The following is a 25796-nucleotide window of genomic DNA, read 5'->3' on the forward strand; positions in this document are numbered from 1 at the left end:
GTTGCGTCTACGTACTTTTCCTGCAATATTGAATCACAATGTTCATACGTTCGTGAATCCGAGGCCAACTTTGCACTTGTTCAATGCCGTCATATGTATTTTTACTACGAAATACAGGATAGTGAGTTTCATTTGCTCCCTATTTAAATGCTTTTTCAATATATATTTTTGTTATTGAGAATACATGCGCTGCTTTTATAAATGTTTGACGAAATAGACACAAGTACTCAAAACTACAATCTATTGTTGGATTATTAAACCGAATATCACCCCTTTTTAGATTAGTAACCTAAGAATTAGGCAGACGAGAGGTTCTGTTCCTAATTGACGCGAATCCTAAAGATAGATCTATTGGGCCTAACAACCCCCATTCAGGTTATGGATGGCTTTAGTACTTTGAGATTATATTATACAGATGAGAGGTTCTGTTTGGGGATATTCTATGCATTATGCATTAAAGTTAATGTCAGTTATCAGGTGTTCAATTCATATGAATGATTTTATCTTTATGCAGACGAGAGGTTCTGTTTATAAATATGAAAATCTTGTGGTCTATTAAAATTATAGAAATGATCGATTATGATAAACTAATGAACTCACCAACCTTTTGGTTGACACTTTAAAGCATGTTTATTCTCAGGATTGAAAGAAATCTTTCGCTGTGCATTTGCTCAATTTAAAGATATTACTTGGAGTCATTCATGGCATATTTCAAAAGACGTTGCATTCAAGTCGTTGAGTTCAGTAAAGATTATGATTAAGTAAATGACAGATTAGATCATTTATAGTTGGATATTATGAAATGGTATGCATGCCTGTCAACTTTCGATGTAATGAAAATTTGTCTTTTAAAACGAATGCAATGTTTGTAAAATGTATCATATAGAGGTCAAATACCTCGCAATGTAATCATATGTTATTGTATTCGTTCTTATGGATTAGGACGGGTCTTTACAGTCTTAAGACATTAACGAATGTAATTATCATGAAATAAGATCCCAGAGCATAAACTAGCTCAGTACGCACATATACGCAGATTCGTGAAAGTATAGAGCACAAAAATATAAGTCGAAAAAGTTGGGTCGTTACATATTTTCCCTCCAACTCTCTTCAAATCCTAGCCGCAAACACTTTCGTTCAGCCGCTCCGGCCTCCGGCACCTCTTCGGAGGTCCGATTTCTTCTTTTGTGTGTGCTTATCTTCCTCTCATCTCTCAGATCCATCCCTTCGTCGTCCAATTTTACGGAGTTTCGTTGTTCCAGTTGTGTGATTGCTTTTTCTCCGGCAACAGGCGGTGGTGAGTTCACGTGGTTCTCACATGAACTCTGTTTTCCACTGATTTTATAAGTCTTTTCTGATTCGACTTTCATCATTGTTTATGGCTTTCGATTGTACTTTAGTGTTGCTGGACCATCGTCTGATTTACCATATCTTTTTATGGTAGGCGGCGAACTCATCTAGGAGTTCTACCATCGTGTGTCATGGTGTTGTACGGCTTTTTTATTTTGGTCTTTGCTCCGACCGACTGTTTCTGCTCTTTTTTGTTTCTCTTTTTTATAAAATGTCGTTTGTATTGGCCGGTAGGGTGATTTGGTTACTGGATTTCTAGGCTGAATCGTTTTTCTTGTTGCTCTTGGTGGGGTCCCTCTTCTTTTGTTCCGGTTTGTTTCCGTTCTGGTGCCAGGATTCGGCCTGGTTACTCTTGTTTGGTCGCTGCTGTTTCGTGTGGTGCTAGTCGAGTTCTTGTTTTTCGGCCGCCCCACGGATGGTTTCTTGTCGGGTTCCCGTGTCATCGCTTTTCACACTATTCACTCGTTCCATCTTTCTCGTCGTTGCGCCTTTTTCGGGTGGTTCGACGTCATTGCCGACGTGGCCATCTTTTCGATTTCAGAAAATTGAAGTATTCTGAGATGGTTTCTCGGGGTTTTTTCTACTGCCCGAATGGTGGATTATAGTGCTCCATGATGCTCGGAATTCATGGGTTTTTTGGTGGGTTCTTCCGGGTATTTTTCGGTTTCGAGAGATCGCTTCGGTTGATGGCCTCGGGTTAGGTGTTCTTGGGTTCCCCGACGAGTGGTTCGGTTCTGTTTGGCTGTCGTTTGGCCTTTGCTGACAGGGAGGGTTTAGTTGGCTTGACTTGAAGGCTTCGGGACTCTGGTCGTTTAGCTTTCAGGTTTTGGCGTGCTGGTGGTCATTAGCGGGGGTTTGGATCTTACTCAGGGTAGTATGTATTTAGGTTTTGTGCTCTCTGGGGTTACGAAATTCAAGGATTTTCTACTGTTTTGTTTATGGTTGGTCATTTAGGGGTTTTGATGTATTTTTATTCACCAATATTGTAATTTTATATCACGGGTACTGTTAGTCAATCATCGATTTTGATGTACGGTCAATAGGCGTTGCTAGTTTAAACGCACCATATGTACCACAGATCATTTGATTTGCACAAGTTGTAACCTCTTGATCATTCGATCTTATTATATATATACTTATATTTCGCAACAACAAAAAAAAAAAAAAAAAACATTTATTTTGTTAGCCATATGATGAATAGATGCTTAGATGCTTTTTGTGCTTGGTTGTTGTAACATAAAATTTGTGGTAAAAAGTTATTATACGATACATTAGTAATTAAAAACCAAATTTATGTAAAGTGATGAGCTATCGAATATAATTTCTAACTAATTAAAATTAAATAGTTATATAATTGAGGTAAAATAGTCTTTTTTATCATTCAGTTTATTCAGTTTTATATTTAGCACAAAAAGTAAACAACATTATAGTTTCACTGAGTTAACGACATCGTCAGTTTATATACCATCTTGTCATTTATATTCATATAATTTAATGAGAGAAAAAAAGTAATCAGTCCCTAAATCCCCTAAATGTAATATGCAATGATAAATAAAGAAAACATCTTGAAATTGGGTTAACAAGAAATACCAATTCCGATTAAATAGTTAGCTAAGATTTAATTACCCTTATATACTAAACGACAACCTGAAATATGTCGTTTCTTTTTTCCAGAGATTCAAAAACGACATTTCCTTCCACTTTAAAACATTCTCCCCAGCAGTGGCGGATTCAGAAATTTTTTTCGCCGGGGACGAATTTTTTTTTAATATGTAGTGATTTTTTTTTTGGCAAAACATATAGTTTTTTGAGCAAAATTTGAAGATTTTTGGATCAAATACGGATGTTTTGGGACAAAAAAAAAATTTGCACTAAAAATAACAAATCCACTGCGGCCGCCCTCTCATAGGTCCGCCCATGCAAGCACCTCCTTCCTTTGCTAAAAAAAAAAAAAAGAAAACTAACTGCATCACCATCTTCAACAATTCCAAACAATTGCGGAACTACAACCCAAGGCTTCAAAGCAATAAAAGTTTCTACTCCCTGCTGAAAGATTTAGGGTATGGTATATATTATTAGTTCTTTAATATAAGTTACATATTATGAACTCTAACCCTGGATTTTGTGGGAAACTGGTAACATGGGATTTACAAGATTCATATGAAGCTGTATGCATCTATTATTGACTAAAATAACACATACGTAGAACCATTTGTGGTGTAAACACATCCACTTTTTAGAATCTGCGTCATTGTCGTACATGAAGGAATTGGAAGGACGTTAATTAAATACTAACACTCAAGATGAATACTAACTACGGAGTAATTATTAATCTAAACTTAATATAAACTTTTAAACCAAACTTGTAACCATTCATGAAGTTTGGTTATTAACAAGAAATACCAAATCTAATTACATAGTTAGCTAACATTTAATTAAATACTAACATTCAAGATTAATAGTAACTAACTAGTTTTCGAACCCTCGCTTCGCGCCGGGGGTTCGATTTTTAATGTATTTTATTGTGTTTAGTTACGGAGCCTGCGAGTGAAAAATCAACATATATGAAAAGTACCCTAAATATTTTGCGTTTTTTTAAAAGTGTCCGTTTTGCGTATAGTTATTGACATTGTGTTCATAAAATTATTTCGAGTTTAAGGATTGTGTCGGAAAAATTTAACTCGCTGCGAGCGAGAAGATATGACCTGTTGAATATTTGAGTGGAGTTTATTTAAGATATTTTACGAAAATTTTGATTTGACGCTTTAACCTCCTGTGGTGGGGGCCGATTTTAATTTTTGAACAAAGTGTGGGGGGCTTTTGTGTTGTTACTTGAAAGAAAGAAGGGAAAAGGGGGGAACAAAGGTGAAAAGACGAAAATACCCTGATACTATTCATAAGTTTTGTGAAATGTCCCGTTCATATTGATTATAAACGTTCCATATTAATTGATTTCGTTGCGAGGTTTTGACCTCTATATGAGACGTTTTTCAAAGACTGCATTCATTTTTAAAACAACCATAACCTTTATTTTATCAATAAAGGTTTTAAAAACATTACGTAGATTATCAAATAATGATAATCTAAAATATACTGTTTACACACGACCATTACATAATGGTTTACAATAGAAATATATTACATCGACATATGTTTCTTGAATGCAGTTTTTACACAATATCATACAACATGGACTCCAAATCTTGTCCTTATTTTAGTATGCAACAGCGGAAGCTCTTATTATTCACCTGAGAAATAACATGCTTTAAACGTCAACAAAAATGTTGGTGAGTTATAGGTTTAACCTATATATATCAAATCGTAACAATAGACCACAAGATTTCATATTTCAATACACATCCCATACATAGAGATAAAAATCATTCATATGGTGAACACCTGGTAACCGACATTAACAAGATGCATATATAAGAATATCCCCATCATTCCGGGACACCCTTCGGATATGATATAAATTTCGAAGTACTAAAGCATCCGGTACTTTGGATGGGGTTTGTTAGGCCCAATAGATCTATCTTTAGGATTCACGTCAATTAGGGTGTCTGTGCCCTAATTCTTAGATTACCAGACTTAATAAAAAGGGGCATATTCGATTTCGATAATTCAACCATAGAATGTAGTTTCACGTACTTGTGTCTATTCTGTAAATCATTTATAAAACCTGCATGTATTCTCATCCCAAAAATATTAGATTTTAAAAGTGGGACTATAACTCACTTTCACAGATATTTTCTTCCTCGGAAATAAGACTTGGCCACAGATCGATTCACGAACCTATACAAATATGTACATATATATCAAAGTATGATCAAAATATAATTACAACCATTTTTATTATGTTTTAAAGATTTGAGTGTATTAAGTCAGCTGTCCTCGTTAGTAACCTACAACTAGTTGTCCACAGTTAGATGTACAGAAATAAATCGATATATATTATCTTGAATCAATCCACGACCCAGTGTATACACGTCTCAGGCTAGATCACAACTCAAAGTATATATATTTTTAGAATCAACCTCAACCCTGTATAGCTAATTCCAACATTACTGCATATAGAATGTCTATGGTTGTTCCAAATAATATATATACATGGGTCGATATGATATGTCAAAACGTTTGCATACGTGTCTATGGTATCCCAAGATTACATAATATATTAGAATACATGTATAATACAATATAAGTTAGCTAGGATATGATTTGTATAGATTTGTTAAACATTTCCCGTAGCTAAAAAGATCAAAAATATCCATTCTTGTTTTACCCATAACTTCTTCATTTTAAATCCGTTTTGAGTGTCAAATTGCTATGGTTTCATATTGAACTCTAATTTAAGAATCCAAACAGAAAAAGTATAGGTTTATAGTCAGAAATTTAAGTTACATGTCAATTACTAAAGAGGTAGTCATTTCCGTCGAAAGAACGACATCTTGATGACCATTTTGAAAAACATACTTTCACTTTGAGTTTAACCAAGATTTTTTTGAATATAGTTTCATGTTCATATGAAAAATCATTTTCCCAGAAGAACAACTTTTAAATCAAAGTTTATCATAGTTTTTAATTATCCAAACCAAAACAGCCCCCGGTTTCACTACGACGGCGTATATTCGATTTTATAGTGTTCATCGTGTTTCCAGGTTTTAAATCATTAAGTTAGCATATCATATAGATATAGAATATGTGTTTAATTGATTTTAAAAGTCAAGTTAGAAGGATTCACTTTTGTTTGCGAACAAGTTTAGAATTAACTAAACTATGTTCTAGTGATTACAAGTTTAAACCTTCGAATAAGATAGCTTTATATGTATGAATCGAATGATGTTATGAACATCATTACTACCTCAAGTTTTTTGGATAAAACTACTGAAAATGAGAAAAATGGATCTAGCTTCAAAGGATCCTTGGATGGCTTGAAAGTTCTTGAAGCAGAATCATGACACGAAAACAATTTAAGTAAGATTTTCACTCGAAATAAGATTGTTATAGTTGTAGAAATTGAATCAAAGTTTGAATATGAATATTACCTTGAATTAGAAAGATAACCTACTGTAAATAACAAAGGTTCCTTGATCTTAGATGATTACTTGGAATGGATTAGAAAGCTTGGAAGTAGACTTGCAAACTTGGAAGTATTCTTGATTTTTATGAAACTATACTTATAGAATTTATGAAGAACACTTAGAACTTGAAGATGGAACTTGAGAGAGATCAATTAGATGAAGAAAATTGAATAATGAAAGTGTTTGTAGGTGTTTTTGGTCGTTAGTATAAGGATTAGATATAAAGGATATGTAATTTTGTTTTCATGTAAATAAGTCATGAATGATTACTAATATTTTTGTAATTTTATGAGATATTTCATGCTAGTTGCCAAATGATGGTTCCCACATGTGTTAGGTGACACACATGGGCTGCTAAGAGCTGATCATTGGAGTGTATATACCAATAGTACATACATCTAAAAGCTGTGTATTGTACGAGTACGAATACGGGTGCATACGAGTAGAATTGTTGATGAAACTGAACGAGGATGTAATTGTAAGCATTTTTGTTAAGTAGAAGTACTTTGATATGTGTCTTGAAGTCTTTCAAAAGTGTAAGAATACATATCAAAACACAATATGTATATACATTCTAATGAATTCGTTAAGTCTTCGTTAGTCGTTACATGTAAGTGTTGTTTTGAAACCTTTAAGTTAACGATCTCAATTAATGTTGTTAACCCAATGTTTATTATATCAAATGAGATGTTAAATTATTATATTATCATGATATTATGATGTATGAATATCTCTTAATATGATACATACATTAAAATATCGTTACAACGATAATCGTTACATATAAGTCTCGTTTCGTAATTCTTGAGTTAGTAGTCTTGTTTTTACATATGTAGTTCATTGTTAACACACTTAATGATATATTTAAATATCATGCTATCATGTTAAATATAGTGTATCAATATCTTAATATGATACATATGTATTTAGTAGACGTTATCATAACGATAATCGTTATATATATCATTTCGAGTTTCTTAACTTAGTAATCTCATTTCTTATGTATATCACACATTGTTAATATACTTAGTGAGATACTTACTCATCATAATCTCATGTCAACCATATATATATATGTCTATAGATACCACAACATGTAGTTTTCACAATTTTGTAACGTTCGTGAATCGTCGATCAACTTGGGTGATCAATTGTCTATATGAAACTTATTTCATTTAATCAAGTCTTAACAAGTTTGATTGCTTAACACGTTGGAAACATTTAGTCATGTAAATATCAATCTCAATTAATATATATAAACATGGAAAAGTTCGGGTCACTACATTTTGTCTAATAGTTAGTATGGTAATTACTCCGTACTAATTTAAACTTAATATAAATTTATAAACCAAATTTGTCACTATGACATACCGATACTCCAGTAGTGTTTAGATTTTAAATGAATAAGGGTGTGTGAATTAGAATATGAAAGTGGGACAAAAGATTAAAAAGACGATGTATGAATCATAGGGTTGTCCAACCAAACCACAAGAATTGTCCACGCAAAGAAAGTTCGGGAACTAAACAAGTAATTCGACTATTCGAGGCAAACCTGAAGGGCTCTTAGCGTAAAATTTTACTTAAATATTTAAATAAACATGCTAGATGTAAGATGTTTGATTATTATTGTTGTATACATTTACTATTTAAATACTTATTCATCTTTGATAATCAAGTCTTAAAAAATATAAATAAAAACAACCATTGTTTATATTATACGTACGTATAATCAAATATAAAAGTAATGGGGTACTCCGTATGGAGAGGCGATTCTATGTTAATAGGTGTGGGATAAAAGGATCACACTACTTTGGAAAATTTTTACACTATGTAGTATTCAAATTGTATAAGACATCACTAAATTTAAGTATAGGACTCCATATTTTTTTAAAATTTAAGGTTTTTTAGAGGTAAATAACTACTAAAATACTCTTCAAATATAATTTTATCTGAAAAATTTTTTTGGACCCCATTGAGTTTTCATCTTGGAGTCGCCACCGTCCGTATGAGATTATTAACTTGAAGAATTATAGAAAAAAACATAGACAACAGAACATTAGACATACTAAACCTTTACCACTAAAAAACAAAATCGATTTTGATCTAGCAGACCTTCTCTAGTCTATATCTAGATCTGCATAACTACAACATCACCATCTTCTTCATCTTTTTATTTTTTAATTACTGTTCTCTAAATTAAAATGATTAAGGTGAAAGACTTGATGATAACATTTTTAAACAACAGATGGCTTGTTTTTGTAGCAGCAATGTGGATTCAATCATGTGCTGGTGTTGGGTACTTATTTGGAAGTATATCACCAGTGATAAAAAGTTCATTAAATTATAATCAAAAACAAGTTGCAAGATTAGGTGTCGCTAAAGATCTTGGTGATAGTGTTGGGTTTTTAGCGGGAAGTATGTCGGAAATATTGCCGTTATGGGCTCTTTTACTAGTTGGTGCTCTTCAAAATTTTGTTGGTTATGGTTGGGTTTGGCTTGTTGTCACCGGTAAAGCTCCGGTCTTGCCATTGTGGGTTGTAAGTATTACAGTACTTTATTATTATTTATTATTTATTTATTTGTTATTATGAATTATTGTTAGTTTTACTGTTCCGATCATTTTTTTTATTAGTCAACTAAACGTGTGTTGATTGATAGTTTGTTACTCTTAATCCTGTCCGTTGATTAATATTGGTGTTATTTTCTCTCTCCATTTGCTTACTTTTGTTTGATTTTGTTAGTGTTTTATGATATGGACAGATGGTAAATATATATATTTTTTGTTTCGGCGAAAATAGAGAATATATTAGAAAAAGAATAATTCATCAAAAAGATGAAAAACCTAAGATTACAAACAAATCTCCAATATTTGAATATTTGAATAGTTTGAGTTTGATATAATTGAGTTTGTGTCGAGTAAAACATAATCTGGTACAAAATTGGGAAACTGAAAATTGTAATGAACATGGTAAGCTACTAGAGATTGACACCAGAGGAACTCGATGTTGACTAGGCACGAGTCAAGTGGAGCTCAAGTTTGACCTACTCAAGAGGCGTGATCAAACAAAAATTTCACTTGATTGTCAAAAGGTAGATTGGGCCCCAACCTCAGATGAGTATGCCTTCGGTTTGGGTATTGGAGATGATGGGGTATTGTTGTTTGTCTTTTTCCTGAGAATTTAGTGTAGAAGGTTCGGTCTCTTTCTTGAGAATATTACCCACAAATAGGCAAATAGTAGGGTTTATGTTATTTTTTACGGCGTCTTATTTTTATTTTTATTGTTATTATTCCTCTTTTTTGTTATTTACTTATTTATTATTTATCTATTCATTTTTTTATTTCTATTTTATTTTAATCTTCTTATTTTAATTTTCTTATTCTATTTTATTTACTTATTTATTTATTTTTTGACCGAAGGTCCTCACGGAAGCAATCTCTCTACCCTGGAGTAGAGAGAAGGATGACTTTCTCTTTCTGTAGGTGGAGAATTTTTTCTCTACTCGTGTCTAGAGAAACGATTTCTTTGTACTCTAAAGTAGAGGAAGGATGTCTACATCTCACCTCCTCCATATCTCCCATGTGCGGGATTGGAGTTTGTTGTTGTTTCCAAAAAGGTTTATTCTGGCGGAGAAACCCTGACTCCATGTGACTATGTCACCCATACCGTCCACCCCGTAAGGGCTAAGTAAGCCGTGTAAGACACCTCCCCCTAATACACCACAAGGAAGTTGCAGGCCCGGATCGAACCTGCACCTTTTCTGTATCCAATAAGGCCCTCATGTGAGCCCAGGGATCATTAGTGACGAGTACCACTGAAGCACTGCTTCGTTGGTAGTTTGTTGTTGTTTTATGTCATTCATGGGCTTGACCATGCTGACGTGGCATTTCTAATTTCTTACTAGGATGTAATCAATCATTGGGAGTTGAGCCCACATCATTAAATGCCACTTGTTCTAGAACTTTTAGGACTTCCGGTATGGACCTTTTTAGAACCTTCTATACATATTCGCGATCTACTCCATGCATCTATCACATGTACTTGGGGGGCGTTACTGAACCAGTTGCTATTATTTAAAAGCCACGCGTTGCACGCTCCTTATGGCGTGACGTACGTCATTAAGGTGTATTAGAGGGTGTGCTAACATGTGCAATCAAAAATGACCCAAAAATTCGAAAGGGCCCAAAATTTTGAAAACTCGAGTATACATACTTGTTTTTCTTATCGGTCCTAGGAGGGCAAAAAATATGCAACGACAAAACAAAAAAACTTCTGATTTACTTCTTTCAAAACTTTTGAAAAACCCATTATATATATTGAAAATTATAGCATTTATGGTCTATATTTTATATATCTATATATCAAACAGGGTACTATACATTAATGAGACAGTCCGAGTCAAGTGGAGTTTTGAGTCGAGCTAGAAAAATACTCGGCTCGAGAGGCTCGCGAGCCTAATCGAGTTTGCGTTATTTTACACCATTACCCTCCATTTATATGTCTATTAACATACTTACCGTATTACGGAAGTCTAGTCGAGCATGAAAGTATCTAGTCCAGCCGCAGCCAAGTCAAAATATTAAGTATCTAGTCGATAATCAAGTCGAGCCGAGTTTGAAAGTATCGGTTCATTAGTCAACCGAGCTCAAGCTTGAAATTAGAAGCTCATTTCGAGTTAGTTTGAGTCGAGCTGGAACTTGGCAGTGTCAACTCGACTCAAGTCAATTACACTATACGGACCACCGATGTGATTGTCCAACATGCAGAGTGTGAATCATGTTAATGATGAATTAGAGTTGATAACATTTTTAAGAAATTGTAATTTCAAAACATGTTTAAAGTTTTTCATTTTCAATATCAGTAAATAGAATGAGTATTTTCTGCAACTAAACACACTTTTAGATGTTCTAAAGTTTCTATTGATATTCATATGCAGATGTGTCTTCTCATATTTATTGGAACCAATGGTGAAACATACTTCAATACAGTAGCATTAGTTTCATGTGTTCAAAACTTCCCGAAAAGCCGTGGCCCCGTTGTCGGAATACTAAAAGGATTTGCAGGGTTAAGTGGTGCAATCTTGACCCAAATATACACATTGATAAATTCGCCCGATAAGGCCTCGCTTATATTCATGGTTGCTGTGGGGCCATCTATGGTAGTCATTGCTCTTATGTTCATCGTTAGACCCGTCGCTGGTCACAGACAACTTCGACTATCAGACGCATCAAGTTTCTCGTTAATCTATTGTGTTTGTCTTATTTTGGCCGCGTATTTAATGGGCGTTATGCTTGTAGAGGATTTGATCGATATCAACCGAACAATAGTCCAAATTTTAACCGCTATTTTGTTTGTGCTTTTAGTGGTTCCGATTGGGATCCCGTTATGGTTGACTTTTTCGGTTGACCCGAGAAGTTCAGAACAAGAAACTCTTTTATCTGAGCCAAAAAATAAAGAACACGATCCACACGAGATTATATTTAGTGAGGTGGAAGATGAGCATTCGAGTAGTGAAACGGATTCGCTTACCGCTTTAGAAAGGAAAAAACGACTTTTACGATTACAATCGAAATTATGTCAAGCAGCGGCAGAAGGTGCGGTGCGGATTAAGCGAACGAGACGCCCGCATAGGGGTGAAGACTTTGACCTTACACAGGCTTTGGTCAAAGCTGATTTTTGGCTTCTGTTTTGGACACTTTTATTAGGATCTGGGTCGGGTTTGACAGTTATCGACAATTTAGGGCAGATGAGCGAGTCTTTAGGATATGAAAATTCGCACATATTTGTTTCCATGATCAGCATTTGGAACTTTTTGGGTCGTGTTGGTGGGGGCTATTTCTCCGAGATCGTTGTCAGGTATACAATTTACTAGAGGTAGCAAAGTGAATGGGTTGGTGTGAATAGTCAAGACGGGTAACTTCAAATGTGAGGTGGCAAAATGGGTGGGTCAAGCAGGTTGTGGTCAAAAGAGGTTTGGTTTGAAACGGTTTGCCCGGGACAGCCGGGTTGACTGAAAACTCTTTTTGTCCAAAATATATGAAATTTCATAAATGATTAGCGTATCGAATATATTGTTTTATGAGGATTTGATATTGTATTCTACAAGTTTAGTAGTAAGAAGATATTTTAATAGACGATAGTTTAGGGTTGGCCTAAAGTCTGATTTGTGGGTTTCGGTCCATTAGGATACCCTAAATATCTTATTTAACCTGACCAAGGTCCGCATTTAGGCCAACCCTAAACTATCGTCAAATAATTTTGGCATGTTGATTTTCTTTTTATCATCTTTTCTATTTTATTGCTTCACAGGGACTACGCGTACCCACGGCCAGTAGCTTTGGCTATAGCCCAGGGAGTAATGGCAATTGGGCATTTGTTGTTTGCTTTGGGTTGGCCTGGTGCTATGTACATGGGTACCCTTTTGATCGGGCTTGGGTACGGGGCCCACTGGGCTATCATACCAGCTACAGCCTCTGAGTTATTTGGACTCAAAAAGTTCGGAGCTTTGTACAATTTTCTCACCCTGGCTAACCCTGCGGGCTCACTTGTCTTCTCTGGGGTCATTGCTAGCAATATTTACGATTCAGAAGCCGAAAAACAAGCCCAACAACACAATCAAATCATCACGCATTCAGCTTCTTTTTTGACAAAGCTTTTGGATACTGATGATGCCCCAAAGTGTACAGGTTCAGTGTGCTTTTTTACGACTTACATGATAATGTCCGGACTTTGTGTTATAGCGGTTATCTTAAGTTTGATACTTGTGGGTCGAACTAAAGTTGTCTACCAGCACTTGTATGGGAAGAACCGAACTTGAATCTGTTCCATTTCTTCGCAGGTGTATCTACTTGTTTCCCACAGTTCAAAATGTTTGATTTTGATGTCATGAATTCTGTTTGTATATTGTTATTTGTTAGTACATTGTTTGGATTGAAGTTTTGATTTTATACAATTCAGTTTTATTGTAATATATTTCAAGCATTTATCTTAACACTGTAAACAATAATAAACAACTGTTCATCTGCTAATTAAAATGTGTGCAGTTTATATTTTATTTGAAATATCATCACATATTTTCAACACATTGACTATCTAATTTTGCAAGCTTTAAAATCTGTCTGTAGGTGTTGTAGTCATATTCAGATCTTTTAGTCAAAGTAGAAACAAATTATTGGGTTAGCATATAAACAACTAAACCAGCTTTTTAGATTAGCATATATCTAACTTCTTTCTGAATTTTGTATATTTTATTTGACACAAACAAAAAATTAAACTGTGCAGACAATTGGTTCATACTGATCAATAGCTATGAACCAATGAGAGATACATAATCATGCATTCTGGGATCCAGAAATAAAATAAAAAACTTAAGATGTCGAGAGTGGGATTTGAACCCACGCCCTTTCGGACCAGAACCTTAATCTGTCGCCTTAGACCAACTCGGCCATCCCGACTTATATGAATTTATTCTCTTGGAAAAGTTAATAATTCTTAAATTCCACACATCAAAAGGTCTAACACTTTTATTTGGAGTAAACTGACTGCATCATGGCATCAGAAAATTTGTGTTCACATGTTTTTATATTTTGGTATAGATGGAAATTATATTAATAATCCCTATATTATATTCGAAATTATACAGATGGTCCTTATTTTTAAAAAATTACATTGATCCCTCAAAAGTGCACATCTATAATCCATATCTTTAACGTCCCTTAAAAACTCTATTAACTCTTAACAATGTGAAAACGTATAAATTTGAAAAAACAAATCTTCAACATAGAAGATATTGTTTTCCTGGTATGACTAAAAAGTGATTATTAATCGGTTATTAATACGAAAGAATAAGTAATTAAAGAAAAATTGCAAGTTCGGGCATTCCCATTTGATCATGTATATTCCTTGCATTTCTAAGATACTCCGTATAATTCAGATCCATTTGTTTAATTTTTTTTACTCAAAACACAATAATTACAATCTCAGACGATCTTATAAAAACATCTTATACGGTAAAGAAATCGACTCAGAATTGTAAGAAAATGGATCCTAACGGACGTGTGGTTATTAGACAGGAGATGTTGGGGGAGTATTTGTTTCGAACTGTCATGAAATGTGTTCTTTTGCTTTTATTTCAGTTACTTTGTAGCTGCATTGTTAATTGCCGTTATTCCTGTGTTCAATTTGGAGCTTGGTTTTGATATTATAAATTGTTCAGCTTTTTGTAAAATACCTCTTTAATCTTTACCTTCGAGTTTTGCATATTATTACACTTAACGAACATTAGAGATAGGATCACAGACATGTAGTTTTAGTATGTCAGAGATGAACGGTGTAATATTTAAGAGATAAGAACTATCAATATAATTTAGTGTAAAGTACAAGGGTTACCGATATAATTTACTTTGTTATTTGTAAACATAATAAAATGAAAAACAGCAGTTCTAAACCACAAAGTTAGCTAAGGAAATATGGAAATAGCAACTAAACACAATGTGCCAGATTTCAAATTTTTGTTATATAAGAAAGGTTATAGATAATATAATAATAAATTTATAAATTTATACCCATAGAGGCCAGTACAAATAAAGTTGTGTTGCACAATAGTGTCTGCCTTCCAAATTACAACAGTTGCGTTAATTAATACACAGGCCCCTATTCTCTGGTTTGAACAATCTCTTGGATTTCATCCACTGAAAAAAGTGACGATTCGCTTTCGAAATCTTCTTTCTCCATCTTCTGCCGTAGCTGCAAATCACACAACATCATTACAGGTCATTGAGTTAATACTGCAGGTCCTATTCATTTAATACACACGTAGAAAGGAATATATTTGCTACTAATTTTTGTACAACGAACATATTGAGAGATTGGAAACAAGACGTGCGTACCTTGTCTAAGATCATGGATTGATCATCTACACCGTAATTACGCATTTGTTTCAACATCTCCAGTTGCTGCAAATAAAACACATTCCAACTAAAACTTTGCACCAACGAAAACCAACCAATAAAACGCATTGCGCCAGTGACAAAAGGTATTATTATACCTGTTTGTGTAAGTTTTGTTGCATCTGCAATCTCTCACTGTATGCGTATGGTCCAAGCTCAGCCTCTTCACATGCCATCTCTTCCCTGTTTGTTTAATAAAAGCTTATTCTAAGGCATTGATAAATCCAGAAATGTTATGATATGTTTTTTTCTTAGTAATTGAAACATATAGGGCAGTAACATACAGTAGTAGAAGCATAAAACCTTTGAAATTTACATTTAAAATTAGTTTGATTTTTTTTCTTGGATGATAAAAAAGCTATCAATCATCTATTTTGTATGATGTTACTTTTAATTGCAAGTAGCAAGAATTTCACAAAGCTGAAACTTTATAAACAATCAACTAAATAGTGACTCTCTGCAGAATGTCAAAAACTTCTATGAGTGTCAAAGGCTCAAACTCACTGTTGTAAAAGTTGGTCGAGTGGTGTAGGAACTAAACCGTCCCGTTTCGCCCAAAAATGCTTGAAAAGGCGGTCAACGCTATAAAGTCGGGTCAAACTCGGGCTGAGTCGGGTTTGAGTCGGTCGAAGTCAAAGTTGGTCAAAATTAATATTTTTTTAATTTTAGATATTGTGCCCTATATCTACATTAGAAATGTTTATGTTTTATCTTTGATATATTTATGTCTAATATGTATGTGCTTAAGGTCCCGAAGGACTCGTCCCCGACTTGCGACTTTACAACCTTGCTCAAACTAAGGGCAAAATTCTGCTAAACAGTGCAGATTTTTGTTTTTTTAAACCATGTTAGAAGTGAAGTAGGGTACCATCACCGAGATCACACTGTTTAAAGACTTTGAGAAAACCAAAATGGTTAAAAACACACTGCCGGTGATCACAAGAGAAAGAGAGAGATTACTTTGCTACAAATCCGTAAAAGCGAACCATCAAATCTTGATCATTTTCGTACTCCGTGCTTATTTTCGCCAAGCAAGCAAGACCATAAGCTGGATCTGAAATGGTTCATCACATGCCATGTCAGCATGTTGGTAACGCTACAATATTTTCATATCAGTAGACAAATCTATGTAACATTTATAGAAGAAAACATCTTCAACTTCATGCAATTTACGAAAAACTACATAACTTACCAACTCCAATTTCATTAAGTATTTCCTCCTGAATAGCAGTAGTCACAGCTACAGCTTCCTGTATTTAAATTATAAGCGTCATTTAGTTACAATCAGTCTTAAGATGGTTAGTTACATGAATCAAATAGCACCCACGTCATTATCAGCATTAAAAATTTTCAAATATTTATTTTGGTACAACCATATCATATCATTTATAACCATCCCAAGGTAGCCCAAGTGGTTGGGGCCTTGAGATCCTTGCAAGAGGTCTGAAGTTCAATTCTTGGGGTGGCCAGGGAAGGGTTGGAAACAGCCAGGGAGTATTCCTGATGGGCTGCGTACACTAGAGTATGGGGTCGGATTACTCGCCCTTCCCGGGTAACCCGAACAGGGAAAACCTTACAACTTTACTCTACTTTTCTGGGTGGAGAAATGACTTGTTTTTTATTCTCGGATAAGGGAAGGATTGTCTACATCTCACCTCCCCCATACACCACTCAAGTGGTATTGGGTACTGTTGTTGTTGTTGTTGTTGCATATCATATCATTTATATTTATATAATAATTATATGACATCTATCAAATTCAAGATATGATATCAAGTTCCTCTTTTTTTTTTTTTTTTTTTTTTTTTTTTTTTTTGAAAGGCGCACATACACACTACACAAATTTTTCACGAATATTTACAAACGTCCTCCAGAGGACTCGAACCATGACCTCGTGGTCAGAGGGGTTCCTCGATACTGCTAGGCCAATGGCAAACTTTGGTCAAATCTTAAGAAAGTTACCCTTGTTCGGTAAAGAAACCTTTACAGTCCGTAATAATACTACTAATCGAAATCTTTAGCAATTTGGAGAACAACCTTACTTTGCAATAATTTTGTGTTTACCTACACAAAAGTGTCGTTTGTTTTTCAGTCTACAGATTTTATTATGTATTATGTTTGATCGCCCGCAGACTGTTTGTTTTTTCTGAAGACATATAAGATAAAATAATGTCTTATTTAGTCTACAAACTCGCAGACTTAGAAATGTGCTTCTAACTAATAGGATTAAGTAATGTGCTTCTAACTAATGGGATTAAGTTATTTTGCATACATAAAAAATAAAAACAAACGGTAGCATACAGTCCCTTATGACCACATTTTCTTTACATGCATGGTCCGAAGAATAATCTTAAAAAAAAAAAAAAAAAAAAAAAGCACCAAAATGTTGCAAACACAGACGGATTAGCACCATGTCACTTACAACAGTTGTGGTAAATGAAAGAATTAAGCTAAATAATAATAACTACAGTAATTAGTATTAGTATCACTATTAAAGTACAATACTGTTGTCTTGAATAATTAGAAAAACAGTAACAAAATAAATTTTTTATTAAATTTATTGAATAAAAGGATTAAAACAAAGATAGATTACAGATACCTGGTTATCGTTGACTGCATCTGAAATGCGTTTCTTAACATCTGATAAAATGCATAAAACCCTAAATTTAACCAACTCGTTTTACCCAATATATACATTAGCTAATCATAATGACCTTGTGTTAGTGTATGTAGAAAAATAATTAAAACTTAAAGCGGAAATTGATACCAGGCTGAGAAGTGAGAGTAGAGAATCGATCAAAAAGATGAAGCAATTGCTCTCTCGATAGCATAGCTATTTGTGTGGTAATGTATTAAAAACCCCAACCCCCAAAATGTAAATAGATATAAATATTTTATTTTTCACAAATATTCTCGTTAGATATTAACTAAAACGTATAACCCGTGAAAGATTTCAATGTTATTTTAAATTAATAATATATGTTTATCTCCGCGTTTAGATATGTAATTATCGACTTTTAAAAATTTAACGCAAAATCAACGTGTATGAAAAGTACTCCAAAAATTTAGCTTTTTTAAAAAGCGTCCGTTTTGCATATAGTTGGTGACATTGTATTCTTAAAATTATTTCGAGTTTAACGATGGTGTCGGAAAAATTTAACTCGTTGCGAGCGAGAAGATATGACCCGTTGAATATTTTGGTGGAGTTTATTTAAGATTTTTTATGAAAATGGTTATTTGACACTTTACCCCTTGTTTGGGGGGTCGATTTGAATATTTGAAAAAAGTGTGGGGGTCTTTGGTGGTGTAGTGAAATTTAATTAGAATTTAAAAAAAATATGGAAAGACGAAAATGCCCCTAGTTACTATTCACCATTTTTGTATATTTGATAATATAGTAATAAGAAATTTGTGCACTTATTTTTAGGTTATATCTAAATCTTATGGGGCTGTCTACTTCGGTGAGGAAAGTTGGTAAGCATGGATTCAACTACCGTTGTTTTGCAGACGGAAGTTGGAGCTGGTTGGTGTGAGGTAGAGCTTCAAGTGGCCATCGAAATAAATGAAGTTTTGCTTACTCCATTTGAGCATATGAGATACATTCATGACGTCATTAGTACGTCTACTGCTTGGCATACTGCGTTGATCGAGGTATGTCTTTGTTAATTTTTTACTAAAATTATGATTCATTTTTATAATGTGCATCATTATGCTTATACATGGATGGTTTAATTGTAGGTGGCAGATTTTGATGAGTGATCAAGATAGATGGTGGCGGGTTGAAGAGTTTGTGTGTTTTGAAATGTTGGCCGGTTTGATTATAATGTTTGAACATGAATATTAATTGTTTTATGAGTTTGTGTGTTTGAGACAATAATATGTAATATGTTGATGTTACCTAGACATTTTCTTGCATTTGTGGTGTTGAAACAATATTATAATCTATAATATTATTTGGATTGAAACAATATTATGTTTTATATTTAATATTTGTTTTGTAATTTAAAATTTATTTATTGTAATTGTAATGAATAATAAATTGATGCAGCAAAAGAAAACTGGATCCGAACCGGGATCAAAAGGACCATATTGCTGAAGCAGGCCCGAAAGGCCCAGATAGCTGAAGCAGGCCCGTAAGGCACAAATACTATCATTGGGCGCAAAAGGCCCAGTAAGCATAAACGGGCCAATTAGCATAACCAGATCCAAAAGGCCCAATTATCTGAACTGGGCTAGAAAGGCCCAATTCATATGTGAAGGTATTACTTATCCTAATATCTAAAAGTGAAAAATTCACCTTTAAAAATAGTAAAATGTCATTTTCGGAATCTAAACTGCTTCAAACGGGGGAAAGCCTTAAGGAAGTCTTGCTCGTACCGCTGTTTTCAAGTTATCTTGCGAAAATGGGCCTAATCTGCAACTGAAAATTTTTCTGAAAATTCTCCAAAAATTTTGCCCGATTTTGTGGGGAATGTGGTGACTTTAAATATGTGTTTTGCTACCATTAATTATCATCAAAACGAAATTAGACTCTCATATATTCGCATTCAATATGAATTTTAGAAACAAAATTAAAAATAAGGTTACGAATCTAGAGAAATAAAAAAGCGACTAAAAATACTCGAACAATAAAACAAAGACGTTATAAAAGCAGCAACGTTTTGTAGCTAGTGGTGAGATACTAGCCCCAACGTGATTCTCGATGTACCTAAATATAATATTATATAAAAACAAGTATCATATTGGTATTTAAACAGACACAGCAATTCACATGTGAAGGTATTACTTATCCTAAGATCTAAAGTGCAAAATTCACCTTTAAAAATAGTAAAATGTCATTTTCGGAACCTAGCCTGCTTCGAACGGGGAAAAGCCATAAGGAAGTCTTGCACATAGCGCCATTTTCTAGTTATCTTGCGAAAATGGGCCTAATCTACAATTGAAAATTTTTCGGAAAATTCTTCACAAAATTTTGCCCGATTTTATAGGGAATGTAGTGACTTCAACTATGTGTTTTACAGCCATTATTTATCATCAAAATGAAACTACACTCTCATATATCTGCATTCAATATAAAATTTAGTAACAAAAATAAGGTTATGAATCTAAAGAAATAAAAAAGCGGCTAAAAATACTCGAACAATAAAACAAAGAAATTATAAAAGCAGCAACGTTTTGTAGCTAGTGGTGAGATATTAGCCCCAACATGATTCTTGATGTACCTAAATACAATATTAAATAAAGACAAGTATCATAGCGGTATTTAAATAGGCACAACAATTCACATGTGAAGGTATTACTTATCCTAAGATCTAAAAGCGAAATATCCACTTTTAAAAATAGTAAAATGTCATTTTCGTAATCTAAACTGCTTCGAACGGGGGAAAGTCTTAAGAAAATCTTGCTCGTATCGCCGTTTTCTCGTTATCTTGCGAAAATGGACCTAATCTGCAATTTAAAAATTTTATGAAAATTCTCCACAAAGTTTTTTCTGATTTTGTGGGGAATGTAGTGACTTCAAATATGTATTTTGCCGCCATTAATTATCATCAAAATGAAACAACACTATCATATATTCGCATTCAATATGAAATTTAGAAGAAAAAAAACAAAAATAAGGTTATGAATCTCGAGAAATAAAAAAGCGGCTAAAAATACTCGAACAATAAAACATAGATATTATGAAAGCAGCAACGTTTTGTAGCTAGTTGTGAGATAGTAGCCCCAACATGATTCTCGATGTACCTAAATACAATATTAAATAAAAACAAGTATCATATTGGTATATAAACATGCACAACAATTCACACGCGAAGGTATTACTTATCCTAAGATCTAAAAGTGCAAAATTCACGTTTAAAAATAGTTAAATGTCATTTTTAGAATCTAAACTGCTTCGAACGATGGAAAGCCTTAAGGAAATATTGCTCGTAGCGTCGTTTTCTAGTTTTGTTCCAAAAATTAGGCCTTATCTGTAATTGAAAATTTTTACGGAAAATTCTCCACAAAATTTTGCCCGATTTTGTGGGGAATGTAGTGACTACAAATATGTGTTTTACCGCCATTATTTATCAACAAAATGAAACTACACTCTCATATATTTGCATTCAATATGAAATTTAGTAACAAAAATAAGGTTATGAACCTCGAGAAATAAAAAAGCGGCTAAAAATACTCGAACAATAAAACATAGACATTATAAAAGCAGCAACGTTTTGTAGCTAGTGGTGACATAATAGCCCCAACATGATTCTCAATGTACCAAAATACAATATTAAATAAAAACAAGTATCATAGTGGTATTTAAAGATGCACAACAATTCACATGTGAAGGTATTACTTATCCTAAGATCCAAAAGTGCAAAATTCACCTATAAAATAGTAAAATGTCATTTTCGGAATCTAAACTGCTTCGAACGGGGGAAAACCTTAAGGAAGTCTTGCTCGTAGCGCCGTTTTCTAGTTATCTTACAAAAATTGGCGTAATCTGTATTTGAAAATTTTTCGAAAAATTCTCCACAAAAATTGCCAGACTTTGTGGGGAATGTAGTGACTTGAAATATGTGTTTTGTCGCCATTAATTATCATCAAAATAAAACTACACTATCATATATTCACATTCAATATGAAATTTAGAAAAAAGCAAAATAAGGTTATGAATCTCGAGAAAAATAAAAAAGCGGCTAAAAATACTCAAACAATAAAACAAAAAGCATTTTAAAAGCAACAACGTTTTGTAGCAAGTGGGGAGATAGTAGCCCCAACATGATTCTCGATGTACCTAAATACAATATTAAATAAAAACAAATATCATAGTGGTATTTAAATATGCACAACAATTCACATGTGAAGGTATTACTTATCCTAAGATCTAAAAGTGAAAATTTACCTTTAACAATAGTTAAATGTTATTATCGGAATCTAAACTGCTTTGAACGGGGGAAAACCTTAAGGAAGTCTTGCTCGTACCGTTGTTTTCTAGTTAAGTTGCGAAAATGGGCCTAATCTGCAATTGAAAACTTTTCGAAAAATACTCCACAAAATTTTGTCCGATTTTGTGGGGAATGTAGTGACGTCAAATATGTGTTTTGCCGCCATTAATTATCACCAAAATGAAACTACACTCTCATAAATTCGCATTTAATATGAAATTTAGAAACAAAAACAAAAATAAGGTTATGATTCTTGAGAAATAAAAAAAGGCTAAAAATACTCGAACAATAAAACAAAGACATTTTAAAAGCACCAACGTTTTGTAGCTAGTGGTGAGATAGTAGCCCCAACATGATTCTCGATGTACCTAAATATAACATTAAATAAAAACAAGTATCATAGTGGTATTTAAACAGGCACAACAATTCACATGTGAAGGTATTACTTATCCTAAGATCTAAAAGTGCAAAATTCACCTTGAAAAATAGTAAACTGTCATTTTCGGAATCTAGCCTTCTTCGAACGGGGGAAAGCCATAAGTAAGTCTTGCTCGTAGCGCCGTTTTCTATTTATCTTACAAAAATCGACCTAATCTGTAAATGAAAATTTTTCGAAAAATTCTCCACAAATTTTTGCCCAATTTTGTTGGGAATGTAGTGATTTTAAATATGTGTTTTGCCACCATTAATTATCATCAAAATGAAACTACACTCTCATATAGTCGCATTCAATATGAAATTTAGAAACAAAAACAAAAATAAGGTTATAAATCTAAAGAAATAAAAAAGCGGCTAAAAATACACGAACAATAAAACATACACATTATAAAAGCTACAACGTTTTGTAGCTAGTGGTGAGATAGTAGCCCCAACATGATTCTCGATGTAGCTAAATACAATATTCAATAAAAACAAGTATCATAATGGTATTTAAACAGGCACAACAATTTACATGTGAAGGTATTACTTATCCTAAGATTAAAAAGTGAAAAATTCACCTTTAAAAATAGTAAAATGTCATTTTCAGAATCTAACTTGCTTCGAACGGGGGAAAGCCTTAAGGAAGACTTGCTCGTACGACCGTTTTCTAGTTATCTTGAGAAAATGGGCCTAATCTGCATTTGAAAATTTTTCGAAAAATTTTCCACAAAATTTTGCCCAATTTTGTGGGGAATGTAGTTACTTCAAATATGTGTTTTGCCGCCATTAATTATCATTAAAATGAAACTACACTCTCATATATTCGCATTTAATATAAAATTTTGAAACAAAAACAAAAATAAGGTTATCAATCTAGAGAAATAAAAAAAAGGCTAAAAATTAATTGAATAATAAAACAAAGACATTATAAAAGCAGCAACGTTTTGTAGCTAGTGATAGTCGCCCCAACATGATTCTCGATGTACCAAAATAAAATATTAAATAAAAACAAGTATCATAGTGGTATATAAACATGCACAACAATTCACATGTGAAAGTATTACTTATCCTAAGATCTAAAAGTGCAAAATTCACCTTTAAAAATAGTAAAATGTCATTTTTGGAATATAAACTGGTTCGAACGGGGGAAAGCCTTGAGGAAGTCTTGATCGTAGCGCCGTTTTCTAGTTATCTTACAAAAATTGGGCCTAATCTGTAATTGAAAGTTTTTCAAAAAATTCTCCACAAAATTTTGCCCGATTTTGTGGGGAATTTAGTGACTTCAAATATGTGTTTTGCGACCATTAATTATCATCAAAACAAAATTAAACTCTCATATATTCACATTCAATATGAATTTTAGAAACAAAATAAAAAATAAGGTTATGAATCTAGAGAAATAAAAAAGCGACTAAAAAAACTCTAACAATAAAAGAAAGACATTATTATAAAAGTAGCAACGTTTTGTAGCTAATGGTGAGATAGTAGCCCCAACATGATTCTCGATGTACATAAATATAATATTAAATAAAAACAAGCATCATAGTGGTATTTAAACAGGCACAGCAATTCACATGTGAAGGTATTACTTGTCCTAAGATCTAAAAGTGCAAAATTCACCTTTAAAAATAGTAAAATGTCATTTTCGGAATCCAGCCTGCTTCGAATGGGGAAAAGCCATAAGGAAATCTTGCTCATAACGCCGTTTTCAAGTTATCTTGCGAAAATGGGCCTAATCTGCAATTGAAAATTTTTCTGAAAATTCTCTTCAATATTTTGCCTGATTTTGTGGGGAATGTAGTGACTTCAAATATGTGTTTTGCCGCCATTAATTATCATCAAAATGAAACTACACTTTCATATATTCAAATTTAATATTAAATTTAGAAACAAAAACAAAAATAAGGTTATGAATCTATAGACATAAAAAAGCGGCTAAAAATAGTCGAACAATAAAACATCGACATTATTAAAGCAGCAACGTTTTGTAGCTAGTTATAACGACCAGTCCTAATCCATCTGGACGAATACATTACATTTGGTTACATCGCGAGGTACTTGACCTCTATATGATACATTTTACAAACATTGCATTCGTTTTTAAAAAGACAAACTTTCATTTCACCGAAAGTTGACGGCATGCATACCATTTCATAATATATCCAACTATAATTGACTTAATAATAATCTTGATGAACTCAACAACTCGAATGCAACGTCTTTTGAAATATATCATGAATGACTTCAAGTAATATCTTTAATATGGGCAAATGCACAGCGGATGATTTCTTTCATACTTGAGAATAAACATGCTTTAAAGTGTCAACTAAAAGGTTGGTGAGTTCATTAGTTTATCATAATCATTCATTTCTATCATTTTAATAGACCACAAGATTTTCAGATATTTAATTGTACACGTAACCCGAGTACAAAATAATACGCGTAACTCGCGAATTAAAAATCATTCATATAGATTGAACACCTGGTAACCGACGTTAACTTTAATGCATAGAATATCCCCAAACAGAACCTCTCGTCTGTATAATAATAATCTCGAAGTACTAAAGTATTCGTACCCCGGATGGGACTTGTCGAGGTCCATAGATCTATCTTTAGGATTCGCGTCAATTAGGGGCCATTTCCCTAAATTCTTAGGTTACCAGACTTGAAGGGCGATATTCGGTTTAATAATCCAACCATAGAATGTAATTTTAAGTACTTGTGTCTATTTCGTAAAACATTTATAAAAGCAACGCATGTATTCTCAGTCCCAAAAATATATACAAAAAAAAGGGAGTAATGAAACTCACTATACTGTATTTTGTAGTAAAAATACATATGACGGCATTGAACAACTGAACAATGCAGGGTTGGCCCCGGATTCACGAACCTATATCATTCATGTATATATTAAAACATATACTTGTAATCGAACAAATATATATATTATTATTAGTAATATAAGTGTTATATTTATTACTTTATAAATTTCATTATTTATTTATATATTTTCATTTTTGTACATAATAATTTTAATATAAATAAGTTGTGTATATTAAATAT

The 25796-nt window shown here is 33.2% G+C and overlaps 2 protein-coding genes and 1 non-coding gene across 3 annotated transcripts; 1 reads left to right on the forward strand and 2 right to left on the reverse strand.

The window, feature by feature from the left end:
* Nucleotides 1-8635: 8635 nt before the first annotated feature.
* Nucleotides 8636-13467, forward strand: LOC139858026 (protein NUCLEAR FUSION DEFECTIVE 4-like). Its single transcript, XM_071846880.1, has 3 exons — nucleotides 8636-8971; nucleotides 11370-12289; nucleotides 12743-13467. The coding sequence occupies exons 1-3, from the start codon at nucleotides 8636-8638 to the stop codon at nucleotides 13248-13250; spliced, it is 1764 nt and encodes a 587-aa protein (XP_071702981.1). The 3' UTR covers nucleotides 13251-13467.
* Nucleotides 13468-13806: 339 nt separating this feature from the next.
* On the reverse strand, nucleotides 13807-13887 carry TRNAL-AAG (transfer RNA leucine (anticodon AAG)). Its single transcript has one exon. It is a non-coding gene; the product is annotated as a tRNA-Leu (tRNA).
* A 1030-nt stretch (nucleotides 13888-14917) lies between these two features.
* On the reverse strand, nucleotides 14918-18240 carry LOC139858350 (uncharacterized). The gene is made up of 7 exons (XM_071847203.1): nucleotides 18149-18240; nucleotides 17981-18021; nucleotides 16574-16631; nucleotides 16342-16435; nucleotides 15480-15564; nucleotides 15322-15387; nucleotides 14918-15178 (listed from the first exon to the last, which is right to left on the reverse strand). Exons 1-7 carry the CDS (start codon nucleotides 18210-18212, stop codon nucleotides 15086-15088), a joined length of 501 nt encoding a protein of 166 aa, XP_071703304.1. The 5' UTR covers nucleotides 18213-18240; the 3' UTR covers nucleotides 14918-15085.
* Between the last annotated feature and the right edge of the window lie 7556 nt (nucleotides 18241-25796).

Source organism: Rutidosis leptorrhynchoides, chromosome 7 (assembly GCF_046630445.1).
Source record: "Rutidosis leptorrhynchoides isolate AG116_Rl617_1_P2 chromosome 7, CSIRO_AGI_Rlap_v1, whole genome shotgun sequence".
NCBI classification, from domain to species: Eukaryota; Viridiplantae; Streptophyta; class Magnoliopsida; order Asterales; family Asteraceae; genus Rutidosis; species Rutidosis leptorrhynchoides.